The sequence below is a fragment of the Meriones unguiculatus genome, chromosome 4 (genome assembly GCF_030254825.1).
Source record: "Meriones unguiculatus strain TT.TT164.6M chromosome 4, Bangor_MerUng_6.1, whole genome shotgun sequence".
NCBI lineage: Eukaryota > Metazoa > Chordata > Mammalia > Rodentia > Muridae > Meriones > Meriones unguiculatus.
This window is the reverse complement of record NC_083352.1, coordinates 57983279-58001857: the sequence shown is the minus strand read 5'-3', so window position 1 is coordinate 58001857 and position 18579 is coordinate 57983279. Positions and strand designations below refer to the sequence as shown.

General features: G+C 42.7%; 1 protein-coding gene across 1 annotated transcript in view; it reads left to right on the top strand.

Annotated features, from left to right (window-relative positions):
* The first annotated feature begins 12167 nt into the window (after nt 1-12167).
* Cpe (carboxypeptidase E) overlaps nt 12168-18579 on the top strand; it is a 103394-nt gene continuing 96982 nt past the window's right edge. Inside the window, exon 1 of the mRNA XM_060381850.1 lies at nt 12168-12639. Coding sequence (XP_060237833.1) covers nt 12333-12639 — 307 coding nt within the window. The 5' untranslated portion in view covers nt 12168-12332. The remainder of the gene's footprint in view (nt 12640-18579) is intronic.

Genomic DNA, 18579 nt, shown 5'->3' with positions numbered 1-18579 from the left:
GCCTCGTGGATCCTGCCTTATGTTCCTGCCCTGACTTTCTCAATGATGGATTGTAACCGGGAGGTATAAGCCAAAGTAAGCCTTTCCTCCCCAGGTTACTTTTAAACAAAGTTTAATAACAGCAACAGAAAGAAAACTAGGACATGCGTAAATAATAAATGAGTCTTCAAAAGATTCATATTCCCAAATGTGTTAGTACAGAATAGATATAACTCAGCCAAAACTTTTTTCAAAGTTACCTGAATTAATACATAAGAAGCCTGAAATATGGGCTGGTGAGATGGCTCAGAGATTAAGAGCATTTGCCTGCTCTTCCAGAGGACCTAGGTTCAATTCCCAGCACCCACATGTCAGCTCACCACACAAATCCAGTTCTGGAGGATCCCATACCCTAATACAGATATACCTGCAGGCAAAACACCAATGCAGATAAAATAAAAAATAATTTTTTCAAAGGCTAAAATACTAAGCCACAATATATAGCTTTGATCTTACCCTGAAGAACAGCTGATAAATGCCAGGTGTGGAGATATGTGCCTATAGTCCCAGCCCTCACAAGGCTGGGGAAGGTGGAGTCCAAGTACTAGGCTGACCTATAATATATAGCAGCAGCGTTTTTTGTTTTTGTTTTTTTTTCTCTCTCTCTTTCTCTCAAAATCAGGATAGTTTTTCTTTTTTTAAACATTTGCTTATTTTATGTGATAGGAGTCTTGGGTGCATGTATGTTTGTGACTGTGTTTAGCCTTGCCCTCTCAGTTAATGCTCTCTTGAAACTTCCTCACAGACACATCAGAGTGTTCTGAGCCACACCAGGCACATGCCAGAGTGTGCTATGTCACTCATGTACTTCCTAGTCTAATCAAGGCAACCATCAACTATCATTATTCCTATGTTGGATTAGATTTTTTTTTTCAGAGAGTCTTATGTAGTTCATGCTATAAACTGAAGTGTGTAGAAGACAGTTTGATAATGTCTATTTAGCAAAACAACAGTAGTCATTCTAACGCCTGTCACTCTGTAGGGGGTGGTGGTATGTGCCTATTGTGTAAAAGTATATATCTCTTATAGATAGCACATAGTTAGACTTTTTAAGTTCATTCAGCCTCTTTCTGTCTTTCTTTTCCTCTATCTTTTTTTTTTTTTGAGAGTGTAATCCATTTACATTTGTTTTAGTCACTTTTCTATTGCTGTGAAGAGACACTGTGACCAAGGCAATTGCATTATAAGAGCAAACATTTAATTGGGAGCTTGCTTAGAGTGTCAAAGGTCCCCACATTATCATCATGGTGGGGAGCGTGGTGGCAGGCAGCAGGCACTGCAGCAGTAGCTGAGAGCTACATCCTGATCCACACATACATACATCCTGACCCTAACCCGCTAGTTAGGGTCCTTCGGTCTTTTGGGTATATACCAACATTTGTCCTCAGGATACTATCAGTCCAGCCGAACAGCAAAGCAGCACGCGGCAGTGGCAGCGGCAGCGGCAGCGGCAGCGGCAGCGGCAGCGGCAGCGGCAGCGGCAGCGGCAGCGGCAGCGGCAGCGGCAGCGGCAGCGGCGCCACTCAGCAAAAGTGGCTACACTCTGCCCAAGTAATACAAGTCCGTCAAAGTGGCAAAACAGCAAGAAAAGTTCTCTGGAGCGTTTCTCTCTGAGAAACACGGCAAAACTATGTAAGTGAGACGATGCAAAAAGCGCTGTTTCGCTCTCTGTGGGCTTCTATTTATCCCTTCTTGAAGTCCACACTAGGATGTTTTCCAACTTGCAAAAGCCACGCCCCCTGCACAAGGTAGTTTCCAGCTGACACACATCATGTTTCATGGGGGCTGTTTAGCGAAGGGGGTAAGGAGGCGTTCCCACATCCCACACTTGGAACCAAAACAGAAAACATAATCACATGACACAACCGAGTCTCCAAAGAAACCGGAAACTTCCATTTCAACACCCTGACGATTTTCTTATTTTTAACACTTTGAACATGTCATCCCCTTCTTTCAGGACTGCAGGACTTTTGCTGAGACATCCTCAAATAGTCTCATGGAGGCTCTGCTATACATAACAGGTCATGTTTCTTTTGTTATTCTCAAAATTTTTTCCTTAGCCTTTATTTTTATTTTCATTTATTAACTTGTTTGTTTATATGTTGAACACACACACATGCACACTCATATTGAGACTCACTATGTAGACTAGGCTGGCCTCAAACTCAGAGAGATCCACTGCACCTGTCTCCTGGGTGCTGAGAATAAAGACATTAGCCTCCTTTCCTAGCCTCTTTTTCTTTGATTTTTGACACAATTTTTGATTTTTTATAGTGGGGTTACTATATCTAGCAAAAACTTAGGATTCATTCTATTTGGGATCTTTTCAGTGTTGTTAATTAGATTCAAATTTCCCCTAAAGTTGGAATTTTTTTCAGCTATTCTTTCTTTCTTTCTTTCTTTCTTTCTTTCTTTCTTTCTTTCTTTCTTTCTTTCTTCTTTTTTCTTTTCTGTTTTTCTTTTTAAAATTTTTATTCTTCTCTCATATATTACATCCTGACCAGTTTCCCTTTCCTCCCTTCCTGCTCCCCAGCCCTTCTCCTCCATTCTCTATCCAACACCCCCTTCACACCCTACCCCAATGCTTGCCTCTCTTCAGAAAAGTGTAGGCATCCCAGAGACATCAACCAAAATGGCATAACAAGCTACAATAAGACCAGGCACATACTATCGCATTCTTTCCTTTTGAATAGCTCTTTCTGGTGCTGGAGAGATGGATCAGTGGTTAAGAACACATGCTGTTCTTTCAGAGGACTCAGGCTCCCATTATTCACATCGGGTGGCTCACAACCACCTGTAATGCCAGAATCTGATGCCTTTGGGATATCTGTGTTTTCAGATGTCTGTACTCAACATGCACATACCGACACTATACATGCAATTAGAAAATAATAATTAAAGAAAACAAATCTTTTCAGGCAGGCTGATCTCTGTGAGTTCAAGGTCAGCCTGCTCTATACAGAAAGTTCCAGGACAGCAAGGACCAAACAGAGACCCTGACTCCAAAAACAAAAATCAATAAACTCAAATCTAATCTTAAACAAAAACAAAACAAAAAAACCCTTTCACCCATTGTTTTTCCATTTTCCACCTGGATACCCAAAACAGTTATAATTATTTTGCAAAATGGTGTCTAATAACTTCCTTAAATTATATGTATCCTCTTTCATTCTTTTCATCTTGATGGGATTCTTTCACATAAACATTCTTTGGCCTCACTAATTCTTCTGCTTGATCGAGTTTGTTGTTGACCCCTTCTGGTAAGTTTTTTGGTCAAGTTATTGCACTATTTAGCTTTAGAATTTCCTTGGTTCTTTTAAATTATTTGTCTTTGCAACATTTTATGTATTGTTTTTCTGATCTTGTTCTTTTCTCTTATAACTTACCAGACTTCATTAACATCATCACTTAGAATTTCTTGACAGAGAGCTTAAAGTTCTTCATTTGTGGAGGGTTAATGAAAATTCATCTTACTCTTTTGTGTTTTGTTTATGTGGCTCTTAAAATTTCTAGCATCTTTGCACTGATGTGTGCATATCTGAAGAAACAGGGCTTCAGATATTTGTTGCAGGATATTTGATTACACTGTGAACTCCAAGATTGTGTTGTCTACTGGAAAAATAACTGTTTCTAGTTGTGCTGTGACTCAGCTCTAGCACATACCTTTAATCCAAGAACATTCTGATTGAATTAAATAAAATCAACTATAGATCTAGAAGTGAAGCAAGCAACTGGTTGACAGGAACAAAACAAAAGAAAGTCTAAGAGGAAGTCAGGAAGACAGAATGAGAGACATAGAGGAAGTAGAAGGGAGGGGCCCTGAATTTGAGGGGTTTTTGAGACAGTGTCAGGAAGGAAGGAGGTTTTCTTTTCCTCTGGGTTGTTGGCTGAGGAGGAAGGTCAGCGGGGTGCTTTCTTTGTCTCTAAGCTAATAGGCTTTCACCAGAATCTGGCTCTCCAGTCTTTATTGGTAAAATTGAATGATTGAGAGTTTGTTAAAAACAACTGGCTTTGATGTATCTCAGGTGGGAGATTGCCTACTTAGCACACAGGAAGCCCTGGATTCAGTCCCCAGCATTGTGGAGGGAGAGGTTGTCCATTGAAAGCTTTACTGCTTGCAGGGAAGTGAATCATGAGAGACAAGTAGAAAATTCAGTTCAACACAACTTAGTTAGCTGGTGCTAGTTCAAGATTCTAGAGTATGATCCTGAGCAGTTTATTTTTAACATACTTAAGCACAGTACAAATTGAGTAAATATTTCCTTGTGACAATTATCACAACAAAGCTTAAGAAACTGCTTTGCAAAGTACATGTTTTTTGCAAAGAATCTGTTACCTCTTCCACAACAATGGGTTCTATTGACTGAGAAATGGTGTCCAGGATGAGTCTAGGGAGGAAGGGTTTGGAATAAGAGTAATCATAAACTCTTTGAAGAAGTACATGGGACCTCTTTTATAAGAATGGGTTCTACAGACTGAGAGACAATGCTCAGGATTCTGTGGGGCTAGGTGAGGACTGGTTCTATGGTATAGCAAAGATTGCCAGGCTAGTAACAGCCTCCACTCCAGGCTTTTGGGTGGAAAACAGGCGTAAATCCCCTTCCATTGAAGATAAAATCCTGCAAGTTTAACATTAATGGTTTCTCTAATTCTGTTTGTGCCCACAAGGTCCCCAGGCCCTTCTGCACCGCATCACATAAGCTGGGTATGGTGATACATGCCTGTTATCCCAGGCAGGGCTTCACGGTGATGTTCAGCCACATGGAGGATTTAAGCTAATCTGGCTTTTTACTTGAAATCATGTTATTACAAACATCTCTCTGAAGAAGCAACTTGCTTTTCAGGACTGCAAGGCCTGCCTTTGACTGGGAGAGAACTTCAGAGGTCAGCCATCCTGAGGCTTTGTTCCTAGCTACTCCAGATTCTTCTTCCTCTTCTTTTTCTTCTTCATCGTTGTCTTCCTCCTCCTTGTTCTCTTCCATTTTCTCTCCCTTTCCTCCTCCTCCTCCTTCTGTCAAAGTCAATTATTCAATTAGCTATTGTTCACTGTTCACTCTGGGGTCTTATTAGGAGAGTTTTTTCAGTGATCTACAAGAGGTGAGGCAGAAAGCAGCACTATATAAGAAGTGAGATAGGAACTATCACCTTTAGGAGCCTCATGAATGGCTGGAGCATCACAGCCACAATCCCCTCCTGCTCTCTTGGAGAATAAGCCTCTATTCTGTGCCTTCTCTGAAGACACAGCAGATGCTCACTGCCTCTGGTTTTCCTGGGCATCTGGCTTGGACCTTTTCTGTCACCACATCATGTGAGGCAAGGCCAGAGCTGGCCCCCTGCCCCTGAATGTCTCATCCCCTCCCCAGCACAGCAAACTCTCTGGTTTCGAAACTGTGTGAGGTTTTGGGTAGGGGTTGAAATAGGCAAGAATACTTGCCTGTTTCAGTGTGGCTAACTGTGATTTTTATGCCTGGCTGGTGTGCTTTAAACTCTTAACTCAATTCTAGACATTACATTCTGGTAATGTTAAATCTGTATTTCTGTGGGAAAATAAGAAATAAGACATCTTATTCTGCCTTCTTACTGACAACACTATTATGGATGTCAGAGATGAAGTCCTTAGAAACTGGGCAGAGAAATTCACATTAAAGCCTAATGATGGGAGTGGTTGTCAGCTGTCCACAATTCTTCACTGACTGGGATGCAAAGATGTCAGTTGCCTTCAGGATGTCCTCCAGATGCTTCCTGTCATGGTTTGAATATCAAGTTTCTTACAAAGGTTCATGCTGAAGGCCCTGTCTCTGATGCATCCAGGGTCCATAGGTGGGGTCTTTTGAGCATTGGATTATGAAACCACTAATCTCATGAGTAGACTCATCTATTGATGGTTTCATAGCTTTTGGGGACATAAGTGGATTCTAGTTGGAAGAAGTAGGGTGTGAGTCCTTGGTCCATTCTCTCTCTTTTTCTGTTTCTTGGCCACCTTAGATGAACAGTTTTCCTTCATCATATTGTCTCACCATCATTTGCTTCCCTGCCACAGATAAAAGCAGTGGACCCGGATGACCTAGCACTGCCTCCCTAAAATGGTGAGTCAAAAATATTTTTCAAATTATGAATCTCAGGTATTTTGTTACCGTGATAAACAGCTGATTATGTATCTCAGTTGTTTTCAGTATAGAGTTGTCTACAATATGGCTTCCAACTCCCCTGGAATAAGTGATATAAAGAGAGAGAGGAGGGGGAGGAGAGTGAGCACAAATAAGATGGAAGATGTAGTTTTTCTGTAAACGCTTTGGAAGATATAACCCATCATTTCTTTTGGTTTGATTTTTGCAGCTCTAGAAAACTAACTCCGGGGTTTATGTAACTCAAGGCTAGACAGGTAATTTATCACTGAGCTAAATTTTCAGTCCAAATTCCCATCATTTCTGCTTTACTGTGTTCAGTCGAGTGAGTTACTAAGTCCTGCCTACATTCTGATCGAAGGAAATTAAGCTTCATCTCTTTGACTGAAGGAGAATCTAGAATCTATGCTCGTCACTGCACTGAGAGGGTAATTTTGATAATCAGGTTGGTAATTTGAGATTGGCCAGGGTGGAAATATTTACATCATGCAATGCAGCAAAAGCTCTGAAATCAAGCTGTTTCCCACCAGCGAACTATTATCCATTTCCCAGCACACAGCTGGACAGACATAGAGCTACATATTCACAGAACTTCTTTGGGGTTGATAAACTGTAGACAGGGCTTTGGGATAAAGGAATAAAAGTTACAACCGCTTTGGAAATCAATCTGGCGCTTTCTCAGACAATTGGGAATAGCGCTTCCTCAAGATCCAGCTATACCACTCCTAGGCATATATAGAAAAGATGCTGAAGTACACAAGAAGGACATTTGCTCAACCATGTCTGTAGCAGCTTTATTTGTAATAGCCAGAAGCTGGAAACAGCCCAGATGCCCCTCAGTTGAGGAATGGATACAGAAATTGTAGTACATCTACACAATGGAATACTACTCAGCAATGAAAAACAAGGAAATCATGAAATTTGCAGGCAAATGGTGTGAACTGGAAAAGATAACCTAAGTGAAGTATCCCAGAAGCAGAAAGACACACAGGGTATATACTCACTCATAAGTAGATATTAGATGTATAATATAAGATAAACATACTAAGGAAGCTAATCAAGAAGGAGGACTCTGGCTAAGTTGCTCAATTCCCATTCAGAAAGGCAAAAAGGATGGACATCAGAAGAGGGACAAAATAGGGATTCAGGACAGGAGCCTACAACAGAGGGCCTCTGAAAGGCTCTATCCTTCAGGGTAGCAGAACAGATGCTGAGATTTATAGCCAAACTTTGGGCAAAGTGCAGGGAATCTTATGAAAGAAGGGAGAGAGAGTAAGACCTGCAGAGGGCAGGAGCTCCAAAGGAGAGCAACAGAACCAAAATTTGGGCACAGGGGTCTTTTGTGAGACTGATACTCCAACCAAGGACCATTCATGGAGATAATTTAGAACCCCTGCACAGATGTAGGCCATGGCAGTTCTGTGTCCAAGTGGATTCTATAGTAATAGGAATAGACTATTTCTGACATGAACTGATTGGCCTGCTCTTTGATAACCTCCCCCTGAGGTGGAAGCAGCCTTACCAGCCCACAGAGGAAGACAATGCAGCCACTCCTGATGAGACCTGGATCATCAGGATAGACTTGGATCAGAAGGAGGGAGAGCAGGACCTACCCTATCAGTGGACTTGGGGAGGGACATGGGTGGAGAAGGGGGAAGGTGGGTAGGATTGGGAGGGGGGAACTACAGGGGGATATAAAGTGAATGATCTGTAATTAATTATATATATATATATATTACATACATAGTTCCTGAACTTGATGATGACAGAGGTGAAGCTGAAAGTAGGGGTTCCAAGAGCTTAAATATGCAACAGCAGATGTCTAGAAATGACATTAACAAAACAAAACACTGTCTATTTCAACTTCTTTTTCATGCTTGTACAAAGATTTTAAAATAGGGTCTGCATATTGAATTTAACTATGGTTATGTAAACACATTGAAGACTTGGCATGTGTGATATTTTAGAAGTCCACAATCAAGACGAATAACTGCATATATGTTTGCAAAACCACAGAGAGCTGATGCAACTGACCCACAAGTAAAATAGCCCAGAAGTGAACAGATTAAATTTTAATTCCTTTGAATCAATGCCTTAAGTCTATATGTTGGGCCATCTATCAGGTCTGTGGGAACTTATTTCAAAAAGAAAACTTCCAGGACCATAGCAAGTATTAATATATGCATCATTATTTCTTAGAGGACTTGTTGTGGTTTAAGTGAGAAATGCCTCCACAGACTCAAGCATTTGAACACATGGTCCCCTCTAGGTGACACAGTTAGGGAAGGCTATGGAAGCTGGAACCTTGCCAGAGGAAAAATGTCACTGGGGGGAGGGGGCAGGTTTTGAGAGTTCATATCTTTGCCACTCTACCAGTTTTCTCTTTCTGCTTCTTGCAGGTAGATGGAGGTGTGATCACTCAGCTTTCTGCTCTGGTCACCTTAACCACCTACTGCATGCTGCCTCTGCTATGATGAATGCTGTAAACCGCAATAAACTCTATCTTCTATAAGCCTCTTTTGGACATGCTATTTTATCACAGTAATAGAAAATTAACCAATACAACATATTTACCAATCAAATATTAAAGTTGGAGGTCCCTTTATCCTTTTCTTTCTTTCTTTTTTTTTTTTCTTTTTTTTTTTTGGACAGGCTGCATGTGACCCTGGTTGGTTTCAGTCCTTGTTATAGGACTGAAGTTCCCAACTCTCCTTCTCCAATCTCAAGTGCTGAAGTTGCAGGCATATACTACCATACATGGTTGATTTTCTCGTTAAAATCAAGAACATTTTAAAAAATCTGTCTTAATTTTTTAAGTGAGCGTGTCTGCCCATGGAAGCTGGAAAACAATGTCACCATCCCTGAAACAAGAGTGATAAGTGATTATGTATCACATGACATGGATGTTAAGAATCAAACTCAGGTCCTCTGGAGGAACATGAAGCACCATTAACCAGAGAGCTGTCTCTCCAGCCCCTAAACCAAGAATGAATGCTATCAGTGCCTGAAACTCTGTTTGCCAGGAAAGCTTGAAGACACATGTATTCAAAAATAAAATTTCAAACAATGCTTTAAAATTTTTAAATTATTTATTTTATTTTTATGTGCATTTGGTGTTTTGTCTGCATGTATATCTGTGTGAGGGTGTCAGGTCTTCCTGCCATGTGGGTGCTGGGGCTTGAACCCGGGTCCTCTGGAAGAGCAGTCAGTGCTCTTAACCACTGAGCCATGTCTCCAGCCCCCTACTTTTAAAGTATTACTGTTGTTGGTGTTAAATGTGAATGTGTTTTGCCTACATGGATGTCTGTACACCATGTGCCTTCCTTGTACCAGCAGAGACTAGAAGAGGGCATTGGATCCCCTTGAACTATAGCTATAGACAGCTGTGAGCTATCATGTGGAGACTGGGCATTGAACCTGCATCTCCAGGAACAAGACCTCTTAACGGGTCATTGCTCAGTCCCAACACATATATTCTGTAAGTTACCTGGAAGGTTCTTTTATACTCAGATACTTGAGAATGGGCAGTCTAGTCAACTTTCTTCTTCATAGATCAGGGTCGCAAACATCTAAGATATCAAAGAACTCTTCAGGTCATATCACATAACTGTTAAAATCTTTTCTCCCCTGTAAAGTAAACCAAAACAAAACAAAAAATACCTCATGGCCCATCAAGGTGTCATTTTTTAAAGAAAAGTCAGCCAAGGAACAAGTTTGGGCTTCATTGAGAGGGCATTGTTTGTGTGTGTAGTTACAAGCCAATATGCCCCCACGCAGCCACAAATTAGGGAGGCTGCTTTAAATTGCTAACAAGAAACTCTTAACTCTATACTTTTGAAGTCATTGGTTTTAACCACACTGTTTTCTTTTCTCTGGTTTCCCAAGGTTACTCTTTTGGGAATGATTTTAGAAACGTAATTATAACTCTGGTTTCAGACTTCTGAACTAAGTAATCTAACACAGACTGGCCATAGTGGAAAGCATGAAGTTTTTTTTTTTTGTTGTTGTTGCTGCTGTTTTTCCTAAAGCTCTGTCTACTTTAAGGAGGAAGTTCGATGGCAGCCCCCCTCTCAAAAGAGCCCCACACCCAAATCTGTGGTAGTTTGTTAAGGTGGTACCTAACTATAATACAAGCCAGCATTTGGGAGGTTGGAGATAAGAGATCAGAGGTTCAAGGTTAGTTACACACACACACACACACATATATGTATATGCTGTGGGAGATGTAGATACAGTGATTTGAAGTTAAGGTTAGTTTAGCAGCTTGGCAATCATGCCTATCTTTATTAATTCACTTTACTTACTTGAGGCAGAGGCCAACTATTTAGCTCAGGCTAGCCTTGAGCTCACTATCCTTCTTCAGGCTCTTGAGTGCTGGGACTACAGGTGTGCACCATCATGACTTGGTTTTTGCTTTCTTTAGAATGTCATTTATATGAGTGCATGCCCCCATTTATTTACGTGCATGTGAGGGTGCCCAAGGAGGCCGTCTACCAGATCCTCTGGGTCTGGAGATACAGTTATGATCCTCTGGTTGTGGATGCTTGGAATTAGGTACTCTGCAAGATTATTGTGTGCTCTTTTCTCTGAAGCCATTTCTCTGGCCCCTGAAACAGTAATGTTTATTTCATGACTGTTGAAATTCTAAGCATGAGCTGAATGCCTAGAATTGCTGCCTTTTATGGTTTAGGATTGCTCCCTGAATGTGACAGACAATGTTTAGGTGTCTCATTCACCCAGTGCCAGGAATATTTTGTACCTTAGCTATGGCACTCTTGTTATGATTCCTCCAGGGAGCAGGTTGGATGGGTTGTGGGGAGGGACAAGGACAGGTCTATCTGCCACAGGATGACCTTTGAAGGCGGCGGGCCTTTTAGAGCCACAGAAGCCACACAACCTCTTAGTTTTATTGGCACCACTTTCCAAGCAACTGGATTCCTCTTGCTGCTTCTGAGATCAAAGTGTAGGGAAAAGAAAGTACTTCCACTGTTTCATGCTTCACTTAAAAAAAAAATCTAGTGAAATTATTTATAGGTCTGGGTTCCTTCCCAGGTGACAGGTTTTGTTCAGGACTGTGTATTATTAGACACTGGAGAAAGAGACATCTGAGAAAGAAAATGTCCAAGATGACCTTCTCCAGGTGGTGTGCAGTCCTTTTTGCTGTCCATACTCAGTGGATTACTTATCTCGATCCGTGCTGTAGTGAAATCCAAATGGCAACCTTTGTAGGGTAACATCTGCTGCAGATGTTGCTCCAGAAATACAAACCCTGCCCAAGGGTCATTTAAGCCCATGGGTTTTATGTTTTTGCTGTCGCTTTGAGAAAGGAATGGAGATTTTGATTGTCTGTATCAGTGTTTCCTCCATTACAGGTTTTAATCATAATGCCAAGCTAAATCCTTTGTCTAACTCAAGAGCAGTGTCATTTGTGTCTCCCGGCGTGTCACAGAAGTTGAGTGGTATTGGCCCTGCTTGCAAAGGACCTGTCTTGCCTCATCTCTTCTTTTTTATTTTTCTAGAAGAATTCAGGAATATTTCTAAATACAACTAACAACACTATCTGTAAATTAGTAGAAAGCGTCTTTACTCAGAATGCACAGTGTTCTGATTTCTAGCGAGACCTTGCTACAGATGAAATCACAACACTCCCGCCTGGACTGTTGAAGCAGTGATGACCAGCGAGAGAAGGCAAGCTGCTGGTTGCTTCTCACCCCACCCTACATTCTGATGTATCCAGGTGGAAATCCTGGAGATGCTACTTTAGAAGGCTCTGCTAACAAACCCCAAAATGTTTTTTCTCCAAGCATGGTGCCGGGTCATGGATCCCTCTCATTGACAACAGCCTTTCTGAGCCAAGGCCTTAGCTGTCATTCCACCTGCATGGTCCCTGGGGCCACTTGGCTTTTGACGTAGTTGTGAGCCAAGGAATAGAGCCAGCATCCCTGGCGGCTGCTGGCCCTGTGCTGGGCCTCCTGGCTCTCGCTCCCGGGGCGGGTAGTGCAGGACGCAGAGCCGCCGCGTCGCCGCTGTCCTCTGGGTGGCCCCAGCGCGCACCACCACTCATTGAGCCGAGGAAGGTGAGGCGAGAGGAGGCTGGTGCTGAGCTCACCAACTCCACCCGGGACCGGGCAGACAAAAGAGGCCGGCGGTGCAGCTCACGGGGACGCGATGGCGGGGCTTGGAGGACGGGCGCTACTGGCGCTGTGCGCAGCGCTGGTGGTCGGCGGGTGGCTGCTGGCGGCTGAAGCCCAGGAGCCCGGGGCGCCTGCGACCGGCATGCGGCGGCGCCGGCGGCTGCAGCAGGAGGACGGCATCTCCTTCGAGTACCACCGCTACCCGGAGCTGCGCGAGGCGCTGGTGTCCGTTTGGCTGCAGTGCACCGCCATCAGCAGGATCTACACTGTAGGGCGCAGCTTCGAGGGCCGGGAACTCCTGGTCATCGAGCTGTCTGACAACCCTGGGGTCCATGAGCCTGGTAAGTGTGCTGCCCGAGGGGGAGAGCGGGGCGGGAACGAGAAGGATGAGAGGTGGGCCTGGAGTTGCTTCCCGGTGGAGGATGCCTGGATGAAAGGTGGGAATTGGGAAAGAAACCGAGCGCGCAGCCTCTCCCCTCGCTCGCATCTCCGACCCGTTTTTTGGGGGGTGGGGTGGGGTGAGGTGGGGGATGATGGAGCCATGGGGCCAGCAAATCCTGTAACTGGGTCCTCGGGTGCTCACCCTCACAGATGGGTCAAACTATAAACAGAATAAAATTGTGAGTTCTCAGGAAGGCAGACACCTTCCACTGAGACAGGAGTGGAAAATAAGGTGCAGAAGGCGGAGTCTCAGAGGAGTCATTTATCATTTGTCTGAGAATTCCAAAGGACCAGCTTATTGGGCGCTGTGGCCCCAGAGCACCCCACCTCTACGTTTGTGTGAGCATTAGGCATACTCCTGCCTGCGGAGGCTGGCGAATTTTAAAAGGATATTGATGACCTAGGTGTCCTGTCCTGTGGATACATGTAGATCTTCCTAGCAGAGTGGGAAAAAAAATGGTCACCAAGGGAAAACAGCAGTAAGGTCTCCCCGCCCCCAACCCCCAAGATGAGCAGTTCATGACCGGGTTTTATCTGCTGTAACCGCACTGTTAGGCATTATCCTCCAGAGTACGCTAAAGCACGTTTTGAGTTATGTTAAAGGTTTAATATTAAGAGTATATTTTAAACAATGTTTTGGGACCTTTTGGGTTACGTTTATGCTCTTTAGAAATGATTTAGGCCTGACCTTTCTGTTGCCAATAAAGGCCTTGCTAAAGCAAGCCTTAAATCAGAGCATTAAATCAGTATGGAATGCCTTTTTGGTGGTGGTGTTGTTAAATGACGAAGAAAACAAAAGCCAGGCTAAAAATTCTCCACGCAGAACGTGAAAAGTGTCCTTTCCTCCATCTCTCCCGTCCCTTTTCTTTCCTCTTGTTGCTTAGCTTGGCCTTTAATTTGAGATGTAACCCAGGCTGGCCTCGAACTCCTGGGCCTCTACTTTCTGAATCCTAAAATCCCAATCCTGGCATTATGGGTGCTTCCCACCACTCCTTACTTTTTCCTATTTTTTTATTTTTTTTTGTCGTGGTAGGATGCAGTCCATGAAGGCTGAGTAAGCTTCTTTCGATGAGCCATCTGCCTGCATAGCTTTCTTCTGGTATATAAGAACCAAACCGAGAACAGATTAAAATAGGTGATAACAGAGAAACTTTGATCTTAAAATGTGGAGTGTATGGGTTGATAAACAATACATCCTCAGAAAACAGAAAACATTTGCCTGTGACTAAGGTAAATGAAAGGGTGTGAATGAATTTGCTAAAGCAAAGTGTTGGGGTGAAAGCCTGAAACCATGTCCTAGAAAACGTTCACAACAGCTTCCAGCAAGGTTCGTCATCCTGTAAATCAGAAACATGATGGCTAGTGTTTGTGCAGCTACTGCAAAATAAAGAAAAAGGCTTAAGTGAAGACTCATTTTCAAGCGAGTCACACAGCAGGGCTGGCCACTCCTGACCGTTAAGCTTGTACGATTCCACTGCTCAATCACAACCCTTTGTTCTGTTGGTTAGTAGACTGTTCTTATGGCTTTCTTGAATTATTTAAAGAAGTTCTATGAAAGCCACGGTTTAAAGTTATGTCTTGTTTCAAATGTAGAGATAAAATGATATTATTGCAAGGATGTGTTCTGAAAATGAAAGCAAACAATTGTGTTCTTTAAATTTGGCTGAAAATGGTGATTAAAAAAAAAGTCCTTCAAATTCCTTTTAGGTTAAATAAAAAAGGAATATCCATACCTCCTCTGAGGTAGAAGTGAGTTCATTCATTCATTCTTTTTGTTGTTTTGAAATCCTACACCCTCAGGGTGATCCAGGTTCTGTGAACTATACACAAGGTGTTCCTGCCCTCTGGGGGACGGTGAATGGGATGCCTGGCATAAAGGTTATGGGGCAATGAGTGACTGTGGCAAGGCTCAGGAAAGAATACTAGGAATCATAGGCAAGGGAGAGTGGATTGTGTGGGACAAATGGCAGGAGACGTTCAAATTCTGAAAATTCACAAATTCTGTTTGAGACCCCTTCTGAAGGAGACTGCCTGCCGTAACTAATCTCATCTCAGAAATACCTTTGGGATTTGTTTGAAATAACAAACATTTAAGAAAACCCTCATTGTCTATTTGTAAGTGTGTGTGTGCATGTGTGGTTGGACGCCATGGTGTACGGTGGAGGTCAGAGGACTACCTTCAGAAGTTGGCTCTCTCCTCCACCGTGTGGGTCCTGGGACAACTCAGGTTGTCAGGCTTGGCAATGAGTGCCTTTTCTCGCCGGCTCTGAAGTAACACTTTAAATTCCTTGGCTTGATTGAAAATTTCCGTAATTTTTAACATTCATTTTATTTTCCAGCATGAAAGAAGAGTCAAGCCTGTTTTTTTATTTATTTATTTTTTATTTTTTTTAGTTTAGGTGATTTTTTTATGAACACCAGCCCAAATACCAAACGCTGTGTCCTGGGAGGGCCCTGAGTGGTAGAGCACCCACTTGGGGCCTTGGGTTGGAACCCCAGTATAGAAAACAATGTATGGTTATTTCCAAGGTCTTAGTCAATGTAATGGAACCTTAACGAAACAACATATGGTCCCAACAACAATGGCAATGACAACTGAGAGTTTCCTTTGCTTAGGTTAGTACTTTAGGGACAGGTACTTGCTGACACCAACAGCTTTCCTCCTGGGCAGATGGAAGTGATCTTTGTATTTGTTTGGCGCAGTCTGTTGGCTGAACTTGAACTTACCTTCCCTAAATGATTTCCTTAGGCACTCACCGCTGGAATTCATGGAAAGGGAAAGGAGGCTGGGGAGGTGTCTCTGGGGAGATGGTTCAATCGTGAAGTGCTTGCCACCCAAGTGTGAGGATCTGAAAAGGGTCCCCAGCACACTGCTGACCCCAGTGCTGGCAGGGCAGTCAGGGACCCCTGGGGCTTGCTGGCCAGCCAATCCAGCTGAACCCCCATGCTCCAGGTTCAGCAAGAGGCCTTGTTTCAAAGAGTATGGCGGAGAGTGATTGAGGAGGGAACCCAATGTTGGCTTCGTACCCGCATACTTACACGTAAGCAAGGAAGAAAACACACACACACACACACACACACACACACACACACACACACACAGGGATTTTGAATCTATCAGTGAGGGGTATCTATACATATTCCGCAATGATTCAATAGTTATCAGCTTGGCTTTTGACTTGCTAAGACACACACGGAAGAAACCTTTATTAATTTGTATCTATGAAGTAGAATCCAAATATTCAGACCATTCTTTCTAGAGTTAAAAATCCAGATTTTTTGAAAGTATAATTGTTTACATGTAACTCAAGCTTGCTTTTGGGAATTCAACCTGATTCACAGCTGACATGCCGGCTTAAACACATTCTTGAGAGCATGGATTTTCTCTCTCACAGGCTGGAATGATTATTTTGGACCTATTTTCCCAAATCTGTAAAAATTTAAAGTGCGTGAGTGCCAGTAAGTATTTGCCAAATATTGTGATGAAACATGTTACGCTGAGAAAATACCTACACGGCTTGGACAACAACGACAACAACAACAACAACAACAACAACAACAAAAAACCAAGTAGGAGTTTGGAGAAATGTCTGTGTGTATGTGTGTGTGTGTGTTTGCCTAACAAATTTGGTATGAACTAGTGTGAACTGGTTTCATCCAAGTAAGAGCTATTAGTCAGCAAAGATAGATGTCAGATCAGATTCTGGCGAAGAATCTGAACCAAGCCACACAAGGTCAAGAGTTATTTTTAGACCGATGAGTCAAGACAGCTTTTTGCTTGATTGACGTGCGATTGGCTAGTGGAAGAGAGGAGAAACTGGTCTGGCCTATAGCTTTAAAGTCTGTGCACAGATCGCCCATGCCGAGGGTAGAACCCAGGGCATCTGGGCCAGCACGTCCTCAACCCAAAGAGCCAGCTCTTTATGGATACAGACTTGAGAAATATCGAGGAATCACCTCTAAGAAGCACCACACTTGTTTACCTAAGGGGTGAAGTTCCCCACCCTTCACAAAGATATTTTTTGGAAAAACGTGAAGACGTATAAAGGAGTCTTAGGAAGGGCAACATGTCACCCCAGAATTTCCCAAGTGCATTCAGTACAACATTGATGCATGGCTTAACAGGCATTAGATAAGTAAGAAAAACAGGTTTGCCCATTTAAAAACTACTCAGCATCATTTATATAGAAATCTCTAGATTAGCTGTATACAATGCAAAAGCACCCCCACCTCTACAGGCCTGGGGAATGAATCTAGAACCTCGAACATGCTACAAACACTTTTACTGAGGTGCATACCCCAGCCCTGTTGGATGCATACAATACAGTTTTGGCATTCATTATTAAATTATTGTAAGTCTTCACCAGAGCATCTCCTAAGGGACTCTCTTCTGGAGGAGAAGCATGCCTTCACCTTTTTTTTTTTTTTTTTTTTTTTTTTTTGCTATTGAGGCTCATAAGTAACTAGCATAGTGATTTATGTAATCGCTTTTTACTTATTACATATACTTACTGAAACATGAGCATGATTCCAAAAACCACGAAGCATAGGATAATTTTGATTATCCTATTAGAAAGGTTAGTGAGACTGAGTCTTTTTTTTTTTTTAAATTATGTGTCTGTTTGTGGCTTTGTGTCCATGAGAGCAATGCCCAAGGAGGCCAGAAGGTGGAGACAGAGTGCCCGGAGCAGGAATTAAAGGGGGTTATGAACCATCCATCATGGGTGCCTGGGAAATGAACTCAAGTCCCCAACAAGAACAAGTGGTCCTAACACTGGGGCTGTCTCTCTCTACTTCCCGTACTTTCTTGTTATAAACTCACACAGCACAGGAATGCCATGAGACCAGAGGGGCGTAGCCTATACAAAAGGATTTCCTGAAGATGCTTGTGGGTAGGTATTTAGAACATGAGCTAATCGGTAAGAATTTTCCTTTACTTGATGGATCCGGGAACTGTGCTGCAATGTACTGATACCTCTCCAGACTGCCCGCCTCTTACCGCTAGTGTTACACAGGCCTGGTTGACTTTTCTTACAATTTTCTTCTTCACAGATGTTTGCCTTTTATTGATCTTTATAGTGTAGGATCTTGCTTTTGACAAACCATTTTATTTAGTAGGGACAAAACGCTCATTCTTTGAGACTATATTCGTGCTTGTTTTTCCAGGTGAATAAATACATCTATGACAAATCTGGTGTTTTCACTGGCAATCTAACTTGATTTCCTTAAGAATTTGTGATGAAGTTGTGGATGGTCGTGATCTGTCTATTTGTTTCAGCAGCAGTGAACTGTATTTGGAACTGGCTTTTTCATGCCTTCCTAAGTTTGTCTTCAGTGGGGTTCTCTGTGTTTACATCATTCTTTGGAAAACATAGGGTAAAGATTATAATGTTAATTTTGGTGTTAGGGGACTTGAGTTGAAATGCTGGTGTTTTTTTTTTTTTTTCAGTTGAGAGCTGTTGGGGAAATCAGTCACTTCTCACTATCGCATATCCACGTATTCACAAATCACCTGTGAAGGGATAATAGTTTGATAAGTGAGGTGGTAAATATGAAGTTCCTAATTCAACATGTAACAACACTTACTATTACCTCTGCAATGGCATTCCCTTTGCTGGCCTGTATGTTCAAGTAACTATGCGCTTAGGGGTTTTACTCTGTTCATTTCTTTACCTTAATTGTCTAGTACACTTGTTGTGCTTTGGGTATGAAACGTCCGCTGTAGCCTCATGTGTTTGAACACCCTCACACTGGTGATGCCTGTAGCGAGGCTCTGAAACCTTTCGGAGATGGACTATTTCTGGAGGACGGTCATGGGGGCATTCCTCGAGGGCTTACAC